Source organism: Podarcis melisellensis (genome assembly GCF_964234715.1).
Source record: "Podarcis melisellensis genome assembly, chromosome: 8".
Taxonomy (NCBI): Eukaryota; Metazoa; Chordata; class Lepidosauria; order Squamata; family Lacertidae; genus Podarcis; species Podarcis melisellensis.
In genome coordinates, this window is record NC_138540.1 from 8,210,823 (window position 1) to 8,231,763 (window position 20,941).

General features: G+C 47.2%; 1 protein-coding gene across 2 annotated transcripts; it reads right to left on the reverse strand.

Annotated features, from left to right (window-relative positions):
* Positions 1–237: 237 nt before the first annotated feature.
* Positions 238–20,805, reverse strand: BRAP (BRCA1 associated protein). 2 transcript variants are annotated; one of them, XM_081922972.1, is made up of 12 exons: positions 20,566–20,805; positions 18,762–18,923; positions 17,286–17,484; positions 14,688–14,877; positions 13,605–13,718; positions 11,998–12,146; positions 9,747–9,822; positions 8,547–8,685; positions 5,747–5,856; positions 5,349–5,438; positions 3,998–4,101; positions 238–3,431 (listed from the first exon to the last, which is right to left on the reverse strand). In XM_081922972.1, exons 1-12 carry the CDS (start codon positions 20,645–20,647, stop codon positions 3,071–3,073), a joined length of 1,776 nt encoding a protein of 591 aa, XP_081779098.1. In that variant the 5' UTR covers positions 20,648–20,805; the 3' UTR covers positions 238–3,070. The 2 variants fall into 2 exon arrangements, with proteins under 2 accessions (XP_081779098.1, XP_081779097.1); XM_081922971.1 differs by having other exon boundaries at positions 17,286–17,487; positions 20,566–20,803.
* Between the last annotated feature and the right edge of the window lie 136 nt (positions 20,806–20,941).

Sequence of the window (20,941 nt, forward strand, 5' to 3'; positions counted from 1 at the left end):
GGGTGCATGCCTACAGGCTGGGGGATCTTTGGCCCTTGTTTTAGCCAGCAGCAAATTAGATGGTCAGGCTCATCTAAAGGCAGATTTGCCTCTCCTCGTGACAATCGGCATCCCTAGTGTGGAAAAAGCAGAACTCTTTGCCCACAAGCTTGCTGCTTCAATGTACCTTCTTCCAAATCATCGTAGATATTAGTAAATCTGCTATCCAAGGGAAGCACATACACAAATGCCACTGTGCATATTTTAATCCAGTTTAATAAAGTCCCATTGCAGATGTTACAGTATATAATATTATAACAGACACCCATATTAATCTATGAGTGTTGCTAGTGTCAGCCAAACTCCAGTCTATCCTCTGAATAAATCTGACTGCTCTTAGCTCAGCAGGGCAAAAAGCTTGGCAGATTTAACAGTGTTCAAACACAGCACAGGTGGCATCTTAAAACGTCAAGCAATTATCCTCAATTTCTAAGAGGTTAGGACTAGAAACTAAGAAGAAGAAAAACCTTTCAAGAGGAAATGAAAGGCTTCTCAGGGAAGAATCCAGATCTTGCTCCGAGCCCTGAAATTAGGAAAGTAATGATGCCAGGGAGAGTCTGAGCGTACGCTGATCTTTCCAAAAGATTCCCTGATAAGTAACACATTTCAAACAATTACTCTTGGTGCCCAGGTTCATCTTTATATGAAATGGACTTGGTGGTTTTTAAACCGCGTCCCCTCTTTCCGTCTGAACTTCTCTCCCCAGATGAAGAATTTCCCTTCTTCCCTAGCACACCAATATTGCACAAGCCTCATCCTAACTTCAGGGGACCCAGGAGATCACGAAGCAAGAGTAACCAAGTGCAAAAATAGGATTGTTTCAAAAATAAGCAGAGTAGTTTCTATAGAAGAAGGGTACACTGACCATTTAGCTTTTAAAATTATCGTATCAAGACTGTACAATGCATGTGCACAGAACTTCTTTTTTTTTAACAGATACATTTGTGCTACAAAATTTGATCAAAAAGAGCCAGCAGCAAGCTCAGAAAACTACTAGTCAGCTGCAGGTGGCAAACTGCATCAAGTGAGTTTGATAGGCCTATGTTAAGTTGGTGGTGGAGTGGATGCACTTTTTTCCCTTTTCAAAGCAAAACATAAGCATGTTAGCGGAAACGTGTAGGTTTGATTTTTTTTTTTAACTATAATTTTCAATCCAGCCAGTAGAATTACTACCAATGCCAGTATCTCGCCCTCTGGCTCTAGTTTGTTCAGCGAGGGCATTATACCTCCATCTAGACAAAGCGTACACTTGTACAAAAAAACCACCAGGGCCTTAACTTGTCGTAGCCCTTGAGGCGTGTGCAACGCTTGCTGCTGAGTGTAAAGTTGCCGCGGACAAGGCAAAAGAGCAACATTTGGCATGGCAAAAAGTCTTCACTTGAGGAAATGTGCCATTTGGAGGGGTGGTGGCAAAACCCAAAGCAGTGCTCAGGTTGCAGACAGAACCTGCCTATTCACAGCTCTCTTAAGATGTCGAGAGGGAATTAGGGCAGCCACACACATTAGCAAACAGAAGAGATGAGGTTTGCTTAAAATGCAGGCGTCTGAAGGGGGCAGAGGGTCTTCCAGCCCCTTTCTGACCACCTCCACTTGGTTTTTGTCCTTACAACCCCCTGAGCAGGGTTCTTTTGTGCGGAGGAGGGTTGGCTTCTTAAATACCTGCAGACAAGCTCATTCTGCACAGAATGCTGAAATTCTGCTATTTCCTGCTAAGGGCTAACTAAAATAGAATTGACACACAAACACACATAACCAACTCCCAAGGTAGTTGCAAGGAAAACCACATGTGCGGAACCCCACAGCGGAAACACACACTTGGGACATGGGGAGCGGTTAGGAAGTGAAGAAGCAGCGGCAGGGGACAGGTTAGGTACATGCACACAGCTTTTCCACTCTAAATCACTCTCTCTCAAGGCAGGTTTCAGGGTTTGGTCACATGTGTTCACATGCAGTGCATAGTCAGGTATCAAGGCAGAAAACACTGGTTGCCAAGAGGAGGGGCATTTGGAAGAAGATAAGGAGGATGCAGGTCCTGTGCAGCACAAGGAACTGGGGCATTGTGAATGAACTCGGGGACACCCAGCGTGGTAGTTTTGCAATTTCCCAGAAAGCTCCCTAGCCAGCGTGGTCCTTGCTTTGCTGCAAGCATCAACCTTTCTACTAAGCCCTAGGCACCTGAGATTTCAACAAGGCAAACCTTCAGTGCATTTCTCACCCCTTAAGCAGATTTCTCCCTCGCTTTCTGGACAGCCCTTCAAAGTCTGGACAACGCTCTTGATTAACTCAGCCCTCCGTCTATGATTCACCAGCCAAGGCCTCCCAGAGGTTTTGCAACCGGGGGACAGGCTTAGGACAAAGGCCTCAAAAATGATGCATCTCACAGAGATGCAGTTCTTGCACCCGACACCTCGGAGCTCTTCAACGCCAACATTCAGCAAGGCTCCTGGCACAAAACTTTCCAGCCGAGCAGAACTTTCCCATTCGACTGGCAATTCTGCCACTTTGCAGCGCACACCTACCTAGAGGAGAGACTGCCTGCATGTGCTTTCAGCCAGGTGCCTCAAAATCAGGAAAGGGAGCCTGGGTCCAGGTGTACTCCTAGCTTACAAATGGCGCAAGGCCACAACATCTCTTCCTGCGCCCCCCTGGGAAAAAAAGAAATCTAAGGCTCTTGTCACTTTGGTTTTTTTGCACTTAGTTTAAAGTATGATTTCAAGCAAACATCTAAAACTTGAACACAGTGTTCTCAGGTTATGCAGCAGAGAAGGGGAGGCTAAATACGGCCAGACAGCCAAGGAGTCACTACATAGTGCCTACGAGTAGCTAGATAGCCAGCAGAGGGAAAGAGCATCTTAAGGGCTGCCGATGGCTGTTGGCTAGTGCACTGGGGTAGGAAAGGCTCTGCAAACTGGTCGCTCATCCCTTGCTAGACTCTTGCGCCTGCTTCACCTGACAAGCGACTCTCCTTCAGCCCCCCCGGCCACCCCTCTGTGGCCAGTTTCAGTAAGGTCAGCAGCGGCCACCTCATCTCTCACTTGCCCCTCTTGCCTCTACCCTTCCGGGATGAAGGCTTCCCGGGACCCCCTGCCGATGAGCCAGCTGACGACGCCATGGCGATATTGATCTGTCCATCTTGGATTTCCTGCCTAGCCTCAGCGGGGAGGTGATTGATCTTCTGCTGTGTCTCCAGGTAGAACATGACATCCCGCAGTTGCTCCTGGACCTCCGTGATCTGCAGGTCCTTCTGCTCACATGTCTCCTTCAGAAGCTTCTCCTCCTCCTTCAGCTTGTTCTGGAGCAAGATCTGGTTGGCTCGCAGGCACTTGTTCATTTCCTGCTCCTCCTTCAGCTCCGTGGTCAGCTTGGACACTTTGGTGTTTAGTTGGGTGCACCTGAAGGGCAGAAAAGGAGAGGAGAGGGAACTATGTTACATTCAGGGTCTACTCCGTAGGTTTTGGGTATCAAACAGTAGGTCCCAGAGGCCATGCCAAGGTAATTACCGTATTTTTCGCTCTATGACGCACCAGACCATAAGACGCACCTAGTTTTTGGAGGAGGAAAACAAGAAAAAAAATATTCTGAATCCCAGAAGCCAGAACAGCAAGAGGGATCACTGCGCAGTGAAAGCAGCAATCCCTCTTGCTGTTCTGGCTTCTGGGATAGCTGCGCAGCCTGCATTCGCTCCGTAAGACGCACACACATTTCCCCTTACTTTTTAGGAGGGAAAAAGTGAGTCTTATAGAGCGAAAAATACAGTACTTCATTATGAATGCAGCAGGCCAGCAACACATGAGCATTCGGCTTTTCATGTGCTCAGCAAAACAATTTTAAAACATTTTAAAAGGGGCAGGTGTCCAGGAAAAAAGACTTTGGTAATCCCACCTGCCATTGAACCCAATGTGGTTTGACTGCACATGATTTTGGCTGCTTAAGGATAAACATAACACAAAGCACATACTTCCTTTCGACAGATTGCTTCTCTTTGACCAAGTCATTCAGTCTGTGCTCGAGCGAGTCGCATTTCTCAATCGTCTCTTTAAATTTAGTCTTCATGTTGTTAATCTGTTTTTAGAAAAAGAGAATAATGGCACTTTTCAAGCAAACCAAAGTCTAACTGGGTGTTCTCTCCATAAGGGTTGAGTGTTCTGGAGTGATTCCTAGACTCTGGCTATTTCCTGGGGGAGTCAGTGAAGAAATTTCAAGAAGAGAGATAACCAAGAACTACGTAAAAAAACTAAGAATTTGAACTGGAGCTTCCTTCCTTCCTTCCTCCCTCCCTCTCCATTTTCCTTTTGGGTTGTGTGTTTTTAGTTTGTAAGCCTGAGAACAAGGGTGGTCTTTTTTGGGGAGCCTTTTCTAATGTGCATTATGCAAAGGGCCACAGTTCAGTGGCAAAGAACCCGCTTTACTTGCAGAAGGTCCCAAGTTCAATCCCCGGGCAGGGCTGGGAGAGAACCCCGTCTGAAATCATGGGAAACCTGGCTGGCAGAATCCGAGACCAGGGAAAAGAGTCGGTGGAGGAAGATTGGAAGAAATTTAAAGACTATTTACAGAAACATTGCAAAATTAATGAATGTTAGAATGATGCTGGAATGAATTTATGTGATTTTAGCAGAAATGTTACAAAGATTTAGGAAAAAACAGACTGTTAATTGGTGAAAGGAGGGAAAGTAAAGTTATATTAATATCAAGATAAATTACAGGACAAAAATTTGAAAATAGGGAAAGGATTTGCTGAAATGGATAACTGACCTAGAATACAAAAGAGGGAGGTGTGAGGTGGTCAGGGAAATAAGCTAATGAAAGATAAGTAATGGGAAGATTTGTTGTATTTTTCTTTGTTTTTTCTTTTTGCTTAATGGATTTTAATTCTTTGCTCTTTGTTTTTTATTTTCCTTTTTTCCTTTTTGTATTTTATCTTATTTATGTTTAGAATGATGTTTTTCGTTTTCTCTTTTTGTACCTCTAAAAATTTTAATAAATATCTTATTAAAAAAAAAATGAAATCATAGGAAACCATGGCTAGCCAGTGGGAAAAGTGGCACGAGGGGGTGGTACACTCATGCCATGTTCATCCTCTGCCCCCAAAAGGCCTGGGTAAAAAGGTCTAGGATTACGTCCAAAATCCTCCCACCCCTAAACTTAGGACCATCAGAGAAGATGCCAACTTGTTGGACCAACTTTAGAGGGAAGAGCAATATCACCAATTTGCCCAACCGCCCTCCACTACCAGCCCGCTACCAGCATTTCCTTCAACCTGCCATCCTCAGAAGAGCTGAACGTGCCGCTAGCGCCCATAAGAAACTCACCTCTTCGGCCGTGTCCTTTTCTATCCGGACTATCTTGTTCTCCCAGTATATACGTTGGGACTCCAACTGACTTGTCAGCAAGTAAGAGTACTGTGTTCAGAAGGAAATAAGAGGCAATGAGAAAGGAATATTCCACAGGGAGAGCCGTTCCTGCATTTGTCATGGGTCTAGCATTCTGACCTGACATTCCCACAAACTCAACAGCTAGCTTGCAACTGAAAAGGACCTGCGGCCTCAGTTGTCCGAGTGCTGTTCAAGCTCACACGTAAACAGAGGGCTGCCTGTTGTCTCCATTCGTTTGGGTTACTTTGCATTACGCACCCAACTTTCACCAACCGTTAAGAAAGCCAGAGAGAATGTGCAAAAGCAAGAGGGGAAGAAAACTAGTGCGGACTTGCCTCTAGTTGTAATGCATCAATCTTCTCTTCTTGGCATATGTCCCCCTCGCACTCATACTGAACTAGCTTCCCGTCTGTTTTGCTGGCCACGAGGCGGTGGACATAATTGTCTAGAGAGAGAGAGAAAAATGCAACAACCCTGACTGACTAGCTCCAATTTCCTATTTGGAATTACAAATAGATACAGAAAGCAAGAGTAAAATTCAGTTACCAATTCTACCCACGCCCACCATACAACAAGCCCACCCTGTTGGGAATCTCGCAGGCGGAACACTCAGCTACTTCCAGTCTCGCCCTACAGGAGGAGTTGGGCCCTGGTAATGAAGATGGCGGGGGACGCGGGTGGCGCTGTGGGTTAAACCACAGAGCCTAGGACTTGCCAATCAGAAGGTCGGCGGTTTGAATGCCCGTGACGGGGTGAGCTCTTGTTGCTCGGTCCCTGCTCCTGCCAACCCAGCAGTTCACGCCAAAGTGCAAGTAGATAAATAGGAACCGCTCCGGCGGGAAGGTAAACGGCGTTTCCGTGTGCTGCTCTGGTTCGCCAGAAGCGGCTTAGTCATGCTAGCCACATGACCCGGAAGCTGTACACCGGCTCCCTCAGCCAATAAAGCGAGATGAGTGCTGCAACCCCAGAGTCGGCTGCAACTGGGCCTAATGGTCAGGGGTCCCTTTACTTTTACCTTTAATGAAGATGGCTGCATTGCTGAGCTTCTAGCAAGCTCAAGCTCAGCCAACCTGCTTCCTGCAATTGTCCCACAGGACCCAGGACCCTTCTTGGTTAAAGTTCCATCTAACTCAGTTTTGTCTATAGTATACCAGCCATTCACAACCTTGGGTCCATGGATGTTGTTGGACTACAACTCCCATCATTCCTAGCCAGCATGCCCAGTGGTCAAGGCTTATGGAGTTGTAGTTCAAGAACATCTGGGGGCTCGAGGCTGAGAAAGGCTGGTCTATACTGATTGTCACTGGCTCTCCAGGGTTTTAGACAGGGGATATTCCCACCCAATGTGAAAATGCCAGGGAATGCAATGTGAAAATGCCAGGGAATGAACCAGGGACCTTCCGCAAGCAAAGCTGGTGCTCTGCTACTGAACTTTGGGGAAACTTCAGTCCTGGCCTTTCTTCAGTTCTACCAGAGAAAGTATTCTGCATATGATTTGCAGAGGACAATACTTCTGAATTTATGATACTGTCTCTGGGAAAAAAAAGAAATGGAAGATTCTAGAGGAGAAGATAGTGATACTATCATAAACACAACAGGAAATGTAATTTGAACATATGGAACTGGGCGTGAATTAAAGGATATATAACAAGGGGGGAAATTATGGAATATTATCCCAATATGTGATTGCAGTGGAGATTTTATAACATGGCCATTGATGGATTTACTGTTATTCTATATGGAGGCAGGGTGGTAAGAATTAACAGAGGTAAAGTTAATATTAAAGAAAGAACATGGTTGACTTTTACCAGTAATAATAATAGTTCAGGAACCCCTCTTGGACTTTTTGTGAGAAAAAGAAATGAATGATTCTGAGACACTTTGACTTAAAAGAAATACTGTTTAACAGAAAGAAGAAAAGACGGGTGTTATCATGGACTGAATGCCTTAATCTTTTCTTTTTTCCCCTGTAACTGGGAGATGGAAAATCAAATGTCCTTTTTACTTTTCTGTAATGTTACTTTTCCTTTTGTCTGTTGCTTTCTGTCTCTTTCCTCTCTTCTTGTTTCTTTCCTTTTCCATTTTTGTCTCTTTTTGAGTCGTATGTATGGGGCCATTGCTAATGTCCAGGGATTGTGTACCCATGGGGGTGGTTCAGGGCTGATGAAGGTCCCTGGGTGGGAGACAGGGCAATGTTGGTCTACCTGGGGGAGAGGCTGGGAGCAGGAAGGAAGGATCCCAGGTGAGAGCTCGGAGGGGTGCCTACCTTCTGTGGGTGGTGGGGGCTGAGAACTGCCTTTAGGAAAGGACTCTGTACTCTTTTTTCGCAGTAATTATCTTAAAATCTTCTAACAACAACAAAGGACAGTGTTCTGTCCAGCTCAGTACTGCCTACACTGGTTTGTTGTGGCTCTCCAGGGTTTCAGATGCAGTGGCGTAGCGTGGGGGGTTCAGGGGGGGCCGGCCGCACCGGGCGCAACATCTGGAGGGGGGCACGCTCGCCGCCTCCGGAGTCGCCGAAGAGCCTCGGGCGCAGGCTGTAGCAGAGCCCCATGTCTCGCGGAACCGACGAGCTGTGCGCGTGTCCGGGCTGAAGGGGTCTGGCAGCGCTCGCCGCGGTCCCCGCGCGTCAGGCAGCCCCTCCTCACAGCCCCCCGCTGCTGGGCCATGTTGCATTTTCCTCGCCTCTCTGCCCTCCTCCTCCTCTGGGCAAGCGGCGTCGTTTGGGCAGCAGCGGCAACTTGCCTCAGATCACCTGACACGGACTCGCCGCCGCCGTGGCTACCTTACCGTAAATACCCCAGCCCAGGCAGCAGCAAGAAGAGGCAAGTTATGGGTTAGGGGGCGCAAATTCCTTGCCTTGCCCCGGGTTAGAGGGCACAAATTACTTGCCTTGCCCCGGGTGCTGACAACCCACGCTATGCCGCTGTTCAGATGCAGACTGATGACATTCCCAGCCCCCTTTTGAACTGAACCTGGGACTTCCCACATGCAAAGTAGATGGTCCATTTTCCCTAGAAGGACCAAGAGCCTGACATGGTACGGGGCAGGTTTGGCTCGGCAGCTAAATACCGAAGCACAGATTTAAGGCTCAGCAATGGCTGCTCCTCAAGCAGTGTCAGATAGAGGAAATACCTCCAGCATAGTCCCAGACTCTGTGATTGGTCAGCTGCATGGCATAGGTGTGCTGCGTCTCCTCAAAGTGCTTGTAGGCGTGCCGGCTAACGTAGCGCCCGCATCCAATGTGCCCGCAAATCAGACATATCCACAGGTTCTGCATGAAAAGAAGGATTGTACTGAAGCTCAGAAAAAGCAGACAGACAGCCAGGCCGCGATCCTTACACTTGCTGCAAAGTCCCAAAGAACAGTGGAATAGCGAGTTTTGAGTAAACATGCAAAGGATCGCATCGTCGCACCGAGAGGAACAGAGGGTCACTCAAAGGTGGGCTGGGGCATGCTGGGACAGGGGGCAGGCTCCGCTTGCCTATCAGGTGCCTAATAATAATAATAATAATAATAATAATAATAATAATAATAATAATAATAATATTTTTTTACTTGTATCCCACCCTCCCTGGCCAAAGCCAGGCTCACAGCGGCTAAGAACAAGTAAAAATAGCACAGTGTACATAAAATTGCACAATCAATTAATTAAAATGCATTCTAGAATCAATTCAGAATCAAATTAATGGCAACCATTGGGTTAGGAGAGAGGGGGTCAGGCTGTGCCTTGGCCAAAGTCCTGGTGGAACAGCTCCATCTTGCAGGCCCTGAGGAAAGATGTCAAGTCCCGCAGGGCCCTAGTCTCTTGTGACAGAGCATTCCACCAGATCGGGGCCTCGGCCTAAAAAGCCCTGGCTCTGGTCGAGGCCAGCCTAACCTCTCTGTGGCCCGGGATCTCTAAGATGTTTTTATTTGAAGACCGTAAGGTCCTCCGTGGGACATACCAGGAGAGGCGGTCCCGTAGGTACGAGGGTCCTACTGCGGTATAGGGCTTTAAAGGTTAAAACCAGCACCTTAAACCTGATCCTGTACTCCACCGGTAGCCAGTGCACCCAAGACTTTACTGATGTGCCAGTTTGCCTTAGCAAATGGGAAATTTGTTTCTTTCTTAGCTTATCTTTTCTTCAAGCAACTGCATGAACCATTTGCAGTTGGGTGGGGACACCCTCTGCGTCTTCTGATTCCTCCTTACTGCAACTCCTATCCCAGTGAGATTTAAAAGTGCATTCAGAGTTGGTTAAACTGGAGAAAATGGTTCCCTCTGTAAACAGCCTCCGCTGCAGACGATACAAGTATCAACATAAAAATTGCCCCTGTTCTGTGCCCACTCACTTCTTGGACTCCACACTCAAAGCACTTGTTCTCTTCCACAGGTTCCGGCGTCTGGCAATACCTGCACACAGGACACCTGGAAGAGGCAGGGGAGAGAGAAGTGGTTACAATCCAGGCCGATTAACTTGTGGGAGGTGCAGGACAAATCCGGCTGCTGCTGCTGAAGTACGGCTGCCAGCATCCATGACCACTGGCCATTCTGGATGGCGCCGATAGGGGTTCGGAGTCCAGCAACCTGCAGAGGGCACTTCGTTGGCTAGCCCTGTTCTAGCCATTTTAAGGACTTCCTAGATAACTCAGTAACTTAAGAGAGAAAGCCAGGACAGGAATATAAGAAATCTGCTAAGAATATGGGATGGGTTAGACCAGGGGTCAGCAAACTTTTTCAGCAGTGGGCTGGTCCACTGTCCCTCAGTCCTTGTGGGGGGGGCGGATTATATTTTTTTGGAGGGGAGGGGGGGAATTGATGAATTCCTATGCCCCACAAATAACCCAGGGATGCATTTTAAATAAAGGCACACATGCTACTCATGTAAAAACACCAGGCAGGTCCCACAAATAACCCAGAGATGCATTTTAAATAAAAGGACACATTCGACTCATGTAAAAACCCACTGATTCCTGGACCGTCCGCGGGCCGGATTTAGAAGGCGAATGGGCCAGATCTGGCCCCCAGACCTTAGTTTGCCTACCCATGGGTTAGACTAAGCAACCCTCACTGCTGTTGCTGAAGAGACAGACAGAAGCAGAGGGAATAAAAAGTAGCAACAACATGGTCAAAAAGAGCTTTTGAAAATCGGGTCCACCTTGGCCAAAAGGGTACGCCGTCATCTTTAACAGTTTCAGTCATTTTATCTTGCCCTATATCCTAGGTCAGGGAATCACATAAGCGGTGTCCCTACTTCTAATTTTCTTTTATTATTATAGCAACTCTTACAACCTGAGGAGGAGGGTAGGGCACATATGCCAAAAGCTAGTCTTGTAAAATAGGTTAGAAAGAACAGCTGGCCCCAGGTCGTCCAGCGAGTGGCAGAACTGAAGAGATTGAAACCCAGACCTGCCCTCCATCCATCCCATCATCAAGTGTATGTGCTTCTTCCGTGAAGCCGTGAGCACGACCACATCATTCTGTACCCCCACTGCTGTTAAGCCCAAGTGCTTTTTCTCTTCCTTTCCCCCGACAAAAAAACATAAGAGCAGCCCTTATCAGACCTAAGGCCTATCTAGTCCCAGCACCTTGTACTCACAGTGGCCTTTCAGAAGCCGACAAGCAGGACCCGGGCACAACAACACTCTCCCCAGCAACTGATCTATAGGCAGGCACCATGCCTCAAACACTGGCGGCAGTGCCAGGTTATGAACTGTTGGCTATTTTAGATGGGGACCTGCCCTACTGTGCAGACTAAAAATAGTGGTGTTTATATAGCCCATAAAACTAACATGATTTGCTTAAAAGTCAAGGGAACACGCTAGATCAAACCAAGTCCAGTTTGGGGGAGGTTTGTTTAACCAACAGCCCTCCAGGACTTGTTGATCTCATCCACCCCAGCCAGCAGGGCCATGGTTCATGGATGATGGCAGTTTCAGCTTAACAACTTCTGGAGGACCTCAAGTTGTTGTTGTTGTTGTTTAGTCATTTAGTCGTGTCCAACTCTTCGTGACCCCATGGACCACAGCACGCCAGGCATTTCTGTCTTCCACTGCCTCCCGCAGTTTGGTCAGATTCATGTTTGTAGCTTCAAGAACACTGTCCAACCATCTCGTCCTCTGTCGTCCCTTTCTCCTTGTGCCCTCCATCTTTCCCAACATCAGGGTCTTTTCCAGGGAGTCTTCTCTTCTCATTAGGTGGCCAAAGTATTGGAGCCACAGCTTCAGGATCTGTCCTTCCAGTGAGCACTCAGGGCTGATTGCCTTCAGAATGGATAGGTTTGATCTTCTTGCAGTCCATGGGACTCTCAAGATTCTCCTCCAGCACCATAATTCAAAAGCATCAATTCTTTGGCGATCAGCCTTCTTTATGGTCCAGCTCTCACTTCCATACATCACTACTAGGAAAACCAGGGCTTTAACTATACGGACCTTGACCTCAAGTTAGCCACCCCTGATTCAGGGCACTGGCGGGTTTTCTGGAACCCTCACGTTTAGGCCCACTGCTACATGTTGGAAGGGCAACAAAATTGGGAAAGGCACGCAAACAGCTCTCTCTCTCTCCCCCCCCCGGCAATACTACAGAATGAAGAGCGCTTCTTACGTGGTGTCCTCCCACCGCTGCAGACACTGGCTGTGGAAGCTGTGGTTGCAAAGCGTTGTGAGAATCCCATTGACAGACTCGTCCATTCTCTCTAGGCAGACAGTGCACTTGGGGAGCTCAGTCAGGTCCATGACAGGAAGACTGGCCCCCTGCAGAGGAGTAGGAGGAAGAAAAAAGGCACATCCAGATTTGTCAGGGTGCTGCTTGATGGGTCATGCAACCAAACACATATTTACACTGGCAAAGTGTTCATTTCCCCCCATTCTTCTTTTCGCCTTCTCGATAGCGAAAGGGGATTCTAAGCCCACCAGCCACTTTATACAGAGGCCAAAAACAGCAGTGCTCATCCATGGCGGCACACAGAGCTGTAGTGCCCGAAAAACCGAGCCCAAGTTAGAAACAAAAGCCCGCCTGACAAAACAAAACAGGAAGATCGTGTTTGGAGATATAGCTCTGATGGAAAAAATTAAGCCAGTGTCAGATTAGCTAAAGTTCAGGCTAAACCTGACGCATATATGACTTCCATGATTTAGCACCTACAAATGACGAATAAATAAGTACAGTGGTACCTTGGGTTACAGACGCTTCAGGTTACAGACTTCGCTAACCCAGAAATATTACCTCGGGTTAAGAACTCTGCTTCAGGATGAGAACAGAAATTGTGCAGCAGCAGCGCAGCGGCAGCAGGAGGCCCCATTAGCTAAAGTGGTGCTTTAGTTTAAGAACAGTTTCAGGTTAAGAACAGACCTCCAGAACGAATTAAGTTCTTAACCCGAGGTACCACTGTACTTATTTATTCCTCGTTTGTTGGTGCTAAATCATCAGCCTTACATGGGATGCAGATTTCTAAAGAGATTTAATAAATTAACATGATTCTGTCTTTATTTACTATTCCTTATTTGTCTTCCCTATGCGTGTATTAGCTTATGGGAATAAATCGCAAGAGCCCTGCATTGGCTTTGCTGTCATTGTTAGCTCTTTACTGCATCTTTTAGATGGTACAAAATGCCTGGAACACGCTCAATGCTTTCCACCGACTGTATACAGCACAGGAAGATCACTAATGGTGGAGAGGCTGTCATTCAATATGCCAATCCCACCTGCTCCAATTACAGTGGTACCTTGGTTCTCGAATGGCTTAGTTGTCGAACAAATCGGCTTTCCTTCCTCTAAACAGAGTCCTGGGCAGTGAACAATGATCAACAAACCCGGAAGTAAGTGTTCCGGTTTGCAAACATTTTTCGGAAGCCAAACATCTGACACGGTTTCTACTTGGGTGAAGGAAGCTCCTGCGGCCAATTGGAAGCCATGCCTTGGTTTTCAAACGGTTTCAGGAGTCGAACGGACTCCCAGTACTGATTAAGATCAAGAACCAATGTACCACTGTACTGATCTTCTCCCCAGACTTCCTCAGAACAGAGTTTGGAAGCCACTGGGCAAAAGAATCAAGGGGCAGATTGGTGTTTAAAAATGCACACAAACAGAGACAGGTTCTTTTGTAGACATTCACAATTCCTGCTGGAACCTTGAGGTGCTGCATCCAGCTGGCTGAAGGGACCTGGGATCCTGAGAGGATGCCAGAGTTGGAAAAGTGTGAAGGAACTTACATCTTCTGACTTGAAGACCTCTGCCCTCTCCACGTAGACCAGCTGGCAAACATCCTCTTCTATGGAATTGAACTGCCGGCCATTGCAAGTCATGTAGAAGCTGTCTGCATCTGCCTACAATTAAAGCAAAGGAGAAGAGACCGAGCTGTTTGGATGGAGTGAGCGCAGCGCACTACAGTGAAGAGCAGCACAGAGGCATCTGTGGCAATAGGAGACAAACTGAGATTACTTCCCAGGCCGGTGGTGCTCAGAATCTACAACACTTTTTAAAAAAGGAAATATCGTATTTTTCGCTCTATAGGACGCACTTTTTCCCCTCCAAAAATGAAGAGGAAATGTGTGTGCATCCTATGGAGTGAATGCAGGCTCCTTGGCTTCAGTGGTAGCAACGCGAAACCTCCGAAGCACAGAGGAAGAGCTCCCCCCGCGCTCCGGAGGCTTTGAGATGCTTTCACTGAAGCCGCCTGAAGCCCCCAGAGCACAGGGAACTCCCGCTGCGTTCCGGGGGCTTCAGGCAGCTATCCGCAAGCCTTCGGAGCGCGGCAGGAGTTCCTGCTGCACTCCAAAGGCGTGCAGATAGCCTCCTGAAGCCTGGAGAGCAAGAGGGGTCGGTGCACACCGATCCCTCTTGCTCTCCAGGCTTCGCTTCGCTGGAGAGGTGCTGCACAGTTTACCCTTTCTGTGCAGTGCCCCTTCAGCCAAGCAGGAGGAGAAATGGAAGGGGCTCCGTTTCTCCTACCGCTTCGCTAAAGGGGCGCTGAGCAGAGAGGGGGAGAATTCCCCCCCCCATTCTCCCCCCCCCATGGTCCAATGCGTCCTCTTGTCTGGTGGGTCCTATAGGTTTTACTGCTGAATTTGCCTCAGTGAGTGGTTAAACCTGTTCAGTGGTTACTTGGGTTTAAAATTTGTTTCATTTTTTCTGGGGTAAAAGTGTGCTTTGCAATCTTGTTCACTACATCTGGCATCCTGGGAAGAAGAAACAGCTGGGTGTTTCTAAAGCATTTTTTGAAAGCACTGTGTACTTGGAGAAAACTGTCCCCCCCCCCTTTTGCCAAAGTAACATTTCATCTCTTGGCTTTTTACCTGTGTACTAAATTTGATCAGGACCATGTACTGGTTTGGGGTGGAGTCTCGTATGATCTTCATGTGCTCGATGACATCATAAAAGGAAGCCACAAACTTCATGAGGTCGTGGCTGGTCATCGTGGCAGGCACCGTGAGAATGCACAGCATGGCACTGCGCCGAACGTCTTCTTTCAAGGAGGTCATCTTGCTGCATGAGACGGGAATTAGAATGGTCAGTATGTTCGCCGGCATTTTGAAAGCCTCAACCCACCAGTGAAAGCCTTAATTAAAAAGTACCAATGTATTACAGATCTACTTCATCCAAAGGCTCCCACAGCACAGATATTTTGTGTAACAGGGTCTTCTGACGAGGAAATGTACTACCTCTGTCACTTCCCTGCAAAATTGCACTAATTAACCCAAGGGCAGCCAATGTGGTGCTCCTCCATAGGTTTTGAACTCCAACTCCCATCATCCCGGCCATTGGCCATGTTGGCTGGGGCTGATGGGAGTTGGAGTCCAACACATCTGGCATCATGCTGGCTACTTCTGGATTAATCTGTAACTTTGTTTCACTATAGGTTTCTCAACCCCACTGAACCTGGTTACCTATTACAGAAAATCACTGCTGTGATAACAAACAGTACAGCAGAAAGGCTCATCTCAAGTTCATCAAGAAGATGATCAGCAAAGGAAGACGGACTTCCTTGGTAGGCAGCTGTGAGCTACTGTGGATCTTCTTTTACAACGGGAGTGGGCAACCGCCAGCCTGCGGGCCAATCCTGGCCCACCAGGCCATTTTCCCTAAACCATGCCCATCAGCGGGCTTCATGGTTTAATGCACCACTGGATACATGCGTCTGATGAGCAGAGATTGGTGCTAGAGTGGCATGAGAATGAGAACTTAAAAGGAAAGGGATGGGGGAGAAACTCACAAAAGTTTATGTAAGACGGGTGGCACTGTGGTCTTAAACACAGAGCCTCTTGGGCTTGCCGATCAGAAGGTTAGCGGTTCGAATCCCTACGACAGGGTGAGCTCCCGTTGCTCGGTGCCTGCTCCTGCCCATCTAGCAGTTTGAAAGCACGTCAAAGTGCAAGTAGATAAATAGGTATCGCTCCGGTGGGAAGGTAAATGGCATTTCCGTGCGCTGCTCTGTTTCGCCAGAAGCGGCTTAGTCATGCTGGCCACATGACCTGGAAGCTGTCTGAGGACAAATGCTGGCTCCCTCTGCCTATAGAGCGAGATGAGCGCCACAACCCCAGAGTCGTCTGCGACTGGACTTAATGGTCAGGGGTACCTTTACCTTACTTCCCCTTTAAGATTGGCATGAAAGGTACTTTGACAGGTGGTCAGATTTGGTCCCCATGACAGATCCTAATAAGTACCTGATGTGTGGAGCCAAAAGTGTTCCCCACCTGATGTCAGGAACAGGCAGGCCACTGTCTCCCAGAACCAAGAGGGAATTGAAAAGGGATGCAGAGAGAAAGTTTCTATGCAGGAGCACTCTCTTGCCGTGTGCACACAGGCCATTAGGGAAGGATACATAAACTGGGGTGAAGAAAAGGGGCTGTTTCAACTGCTGCATAGCTGCCTAGATTCTACACTGGTGTGCGTAGGTATTCAGAGCTGCAGAAGCAACTGTAAATGTTATCTTTAACAATAAATACTTAACTATCTGCCATGTGCATTCCTTGGCTGTGAACCACCCATGGCCGCCTGCCCCCCCCCCGCCCTACAATATGCAGCAGCTGAAAGAATAGCTACAGTACACCCTTGATTTGTGCAAGACCACAAAGAGGCCCAAGACTCAGGGCAGTGTTCAAAATATGAGCAACCGATTTGCACCCTGAAATATCCCAGAACCTTCTTCAACATACAGGGGCTGCATAGCAATGCACAGGGTTCCTAAACAGGTAACAGGAGTTTCCTAAATGGTAGAGAACCACCACCGTAAAGAAACTAGTGCAAGATTGTGCTGTCAAACGTAACCAAAGTGTTGAACCAAAGTGTAAGCAAATATTTCAAACAAAGAACTTTCCCCCAAACACTTTCCCAGACCCTTTAAATCATCAGTTAAGGCAGTTTTAACCTGCCTCCCTGGACTTTATCCTGCTGCTACTTTCTTTTATTGCACTTTTTAAAAAATGACTAAACCAGAGTTACCTCTTCCAAAATAATAATAAAAATATATCCAGGAACTGGATTTATCACATTTCAAAGAGTACCTAGGGATTTGCCTTAAATTTGATTCAGTTTGGCCTAGTATTGTCTACTCTGGCTGGCAATATTTCTCTAGCATTGCAGGAAAAGAGAGGAACCTGTCCCAGCACCCACTAACTGATTCATTCATTCATTTCTTAGACTTATATCACACTTTTCCTCTAAGGAGCTCAAGGTGATATCCATTGTTCTCCCTTTCCCCATTTTATTCTCACAACAACCCTGTGAGGTAGGTTAGGCTGAGAATGCGCATCTGAGATCTTCAGCAAGCAATGTTTGCTCTTCCACTGACTTAAAGCCCTTCCCCTAAGGGAGCAGGAGTTTCACAAAAAACATACAAGGCTTGGATCTGTGACCCGCTTCGCACAAGCCACGTAAGAGAAGCACTTCCTTACTTTGTCTTGTAGAGGTGCATGATGCCATGAACTATTTCAACCGACGGGTTTCCACTGAAAAAGGAAATCTGGTCTGGAAGCTGCTTTGAGGGGGAATCCGGTGATGTCCCAACACCCCCACTTTGGCCATTATGTTTACTTCGGTCATCGGGGGAGGATGCTTCAGATGCTTTGCCTTCCTCCATCACTGCTTTCAACGCTTCTTTTTTCATGAATCAAGAAAAGTATAGGTCAAAAATTAATTCGTGAAAAATTCAATTGATCTTCTAAAACACTATTTCCATAGGTTATAAAGGGAATCTACTCAGAAAGGGCCCTTTGTAAATTGTGTACATCAATGACTACTTCCAAGCTGCAGTTCACTATTTACCAACCCAGGAGCATGTCCAACAGAGTGACTGAAACCAATTTGATGCTTTTGTTTTGAGTAGGTGACTTGCAAACTGGTCCTCCAGACTATTAAGTCATTGAAAGGATCAAGAGGCCACTGACAGCTCAATTCCATGCATACTGATTCCAAAGCAAGCTCCAGTGTGCCAATGGGGATTCCTTCTGAATAAGTGTGTTTAGGATTGCAGCTCTAACCTAGCAGCCAAAAGGTAAAGACCGCAAAGCAGCCCCTAGCAATTAAAAACATTTCTCAAGGTATATTTGATCACTAAAGGTTGCATCCAATGAAGGTGTTCCATTCGCACAAGGACTTCTGCATGTGCAACAGAACATCCCCTCCCTCTTTTCTCCCTACCCCCGCAACCAAAAGCTGCTCCAGAGGATTGCAGGAAAACCCAGAACAGTAGCTCAAAGGGGTGGGGAGGACAGGGAGGGAAAGGTCTGTTATGCTCATGCAAGTCCTTTCATGCAGTTCAAAGCATTGTAAGGCAGGAAAGTTAATCCCTGATCACTCAATACTCCTTCATATCGTTGTAGAATTATTAGAATGGGCTTTCCCTATCTGACTCCCTCTAGACTACCAAGTCTCATCAACCAAAGTCAACATGGACAATGGTCAAAGATGATGGGAGTTGTAGTTTAAAACACCTGGAAGGCATCCTGTTCACTACCCCTTCAATAGGCAGGCATCAGTTCTGAGAATACTTTAAAACTTTAGAACAATCTTGCAAATAAATCTACAGAAGTTGCAGGCTCATAACCATTCACTGTTTGGGGCATGTCCTCGTCTCTAAGAAACAAGGGCCGAGAGCCAAGTCTGTTCCTGTCCTGCCCTCTCTCCCACCCTAGGCAGTAACAAGAACAACAAAGTTTTCCTGTTTGGTCAATTAGTTCATTCTGGCACTTAACAAGTCTGATTTAGGAGTGGTCCTGTTGTATGGCTAAGTAGAAAGGGAAAAGCTCACACTATCATATGCATGTTAACTGGCTCTGCCTGACACCCACTCTGATAGTTGTACATTTTCTCGAAGCATAAACTTGCACCTGCATTCTGCCCAGAAGCACATGGAAGCACCATACCAGTACCTGCATCAGGCTTTATAGTTTCAATGATCATATCAGTCATCTCCCTGCGGCCAATGTGCTGGTGAATGATAGCTGCTTTCTCGACAGGCTCCTTTCCATCTAAGGAGGCTGTGGCAGCTGCTAGTGATTTCTCCTGGATTTCCTCATCAGACATTTCAGTGGCTAAACAAAAACAGTGATGTGTATTATTATAATAGCTATCCACAAGCTAGAACAAAAACAACAAAAGCAAACACGCCCTTTCAAATCTAAATGATTATATCCATTGCAGTTGAACTAGCCTATTAATTCATTCTTCTTTAAACGTGTTGGAAACTATCCAGAGTCAGATGGGTGGAGTACAAATAATTAAGTGTTTCTGGCCTCCTATTGGTTCAGCATTTGGGCTACAACACACCTGTGACATCATTTAGCTGATCTCAGAGGCACTTGTAGATACAAATCAGGTCATGAGCCAAGCATTACACACACACACACACACACACACACACACAGTGTAACACAGGTACCCAGGTTTTCCTGTTAGAGCAATTGATAGGATGCTTAATTAGACAACTGCCATCACAATATTATGAAAGGCCCCTGTTTGATAGGGTCTCTGTCTTGTGCTTCCCCCATCTCCTCCTTGCCATTGTATTAAGTTGTTATTAACAATTTGTCACGTACAATAATAATAATAAAAATAAATTTTATTTATATCCCGCCCTCCCCAGCCGAAGCTGGGCTCAGGGCGGCTAACAACAATCAAAATAGTTCAACATTCTAAAAACATTCATTATAAAATTAATTAAAATCAAATTAATGGCAACCATCAAGCAAAATTCTGTGCAGATTGCCAGAGGAGGGGGTCAGGCTGCGCCCTGACCAAAGGCCTGGTGGAACAGCTCTGTCTTGCAGGCCCTGCGGAAAGATGTCAGGTCCCGCAGGGCCCTAGTCTCTTGTGACAGGGCGTTCCACCAGATTGGAGCCACGGCCGAGAAAGCCCTGGCTCTAGTTGAGGCCAGCCTAACCTCTCTGTGGCCTGGGATCTTTAGGATGTTTTTATTTGCAGACCGTAAATTTCTCTGTGGGACATACCAGGAGACAGACATATACGCAGAAACCTGAAGTCTGTGTAGCATTACCCAGGGGGGAAATTAAACATTTTCTAAGATGCCACAGATGAAGACGAGGGCACACTTCTATACCAGTGACTGCTTATTTTGTCATAGAATTATTGCCTCGAGTGTACATCCTGCATTCCCAAACATACCACACATTCTGGAAGGGATTTGTTCTGTGTTGTGCACACATACTTTGCATTAACTTCTCCTACATAGGCTTCTGCCAGAGGGCTTATTAGTAAACCAAGAACACCAACTTTCATATATAACTTTTGTTGGAGGGGGAGCCCTTTTTCATTTGAAACATTATAACGCTCTATGTAGATCGATACCAGTAACTTTTCATAGTAAATAGCAACAATATGAAGTTTGTCATTAAGTTGGGAGCACTGCTCTACCTTGCTCAACATGATCTACTTCTGTATCACCTCTGTGTGATCTCACCTACCGAGGCATCTGCTCTTACATAAGCGCCTTTTAACTAGAGGATACAATTCGGTTAGGCTTTCTACCTTTGGGGATAAAATAACAACTGCTGTGCTTTAAAAGTTGTACTTTTTTCTTGTAAAACACACTGGGGGTCGCTGTAGTAGAATTTAAAAAATATTTATGTTTGAATCCCTCTCTGAGAGACTTCCCTCTCTTTCTCTCCACCCCCCCCCGGCTTGTTCCCCCCCTCATTCTCCCCCGAGCCCCCTCACCGGCCGCGCTGTAAGGAAAGCCGCCCGGCACGGGCGAAGTCTCGGCCAGCTCCAAGCGAAGGACCACCAGCGACACACTCATAGGGCCCGCCCTGGAGGGGCTCCCGAGCCCGCGGGGCCCGAGCGGGGCAGGGAAAGGGGAAAAGAGGCCCAAACCGCCCCTGAGGCGCCAGCTGGGGCTCCTGCTGTTGTTCCGCCGCCTTCGCCGCCGCAGCTCCCTAGGATTATGAGCCACTTCCGCCCCCTGGCTCCCTGACCCTTGACCCCCGCGCGCGCGCAGGCGCAGAGAGGGAGCGGCAGAAGGGGGCGGGGCGAAGGTTGTCCGATCTTCTGCTGCTTAAGTGGGCGGGGCTGTCGTGAGGACGTCGCTCGTCCC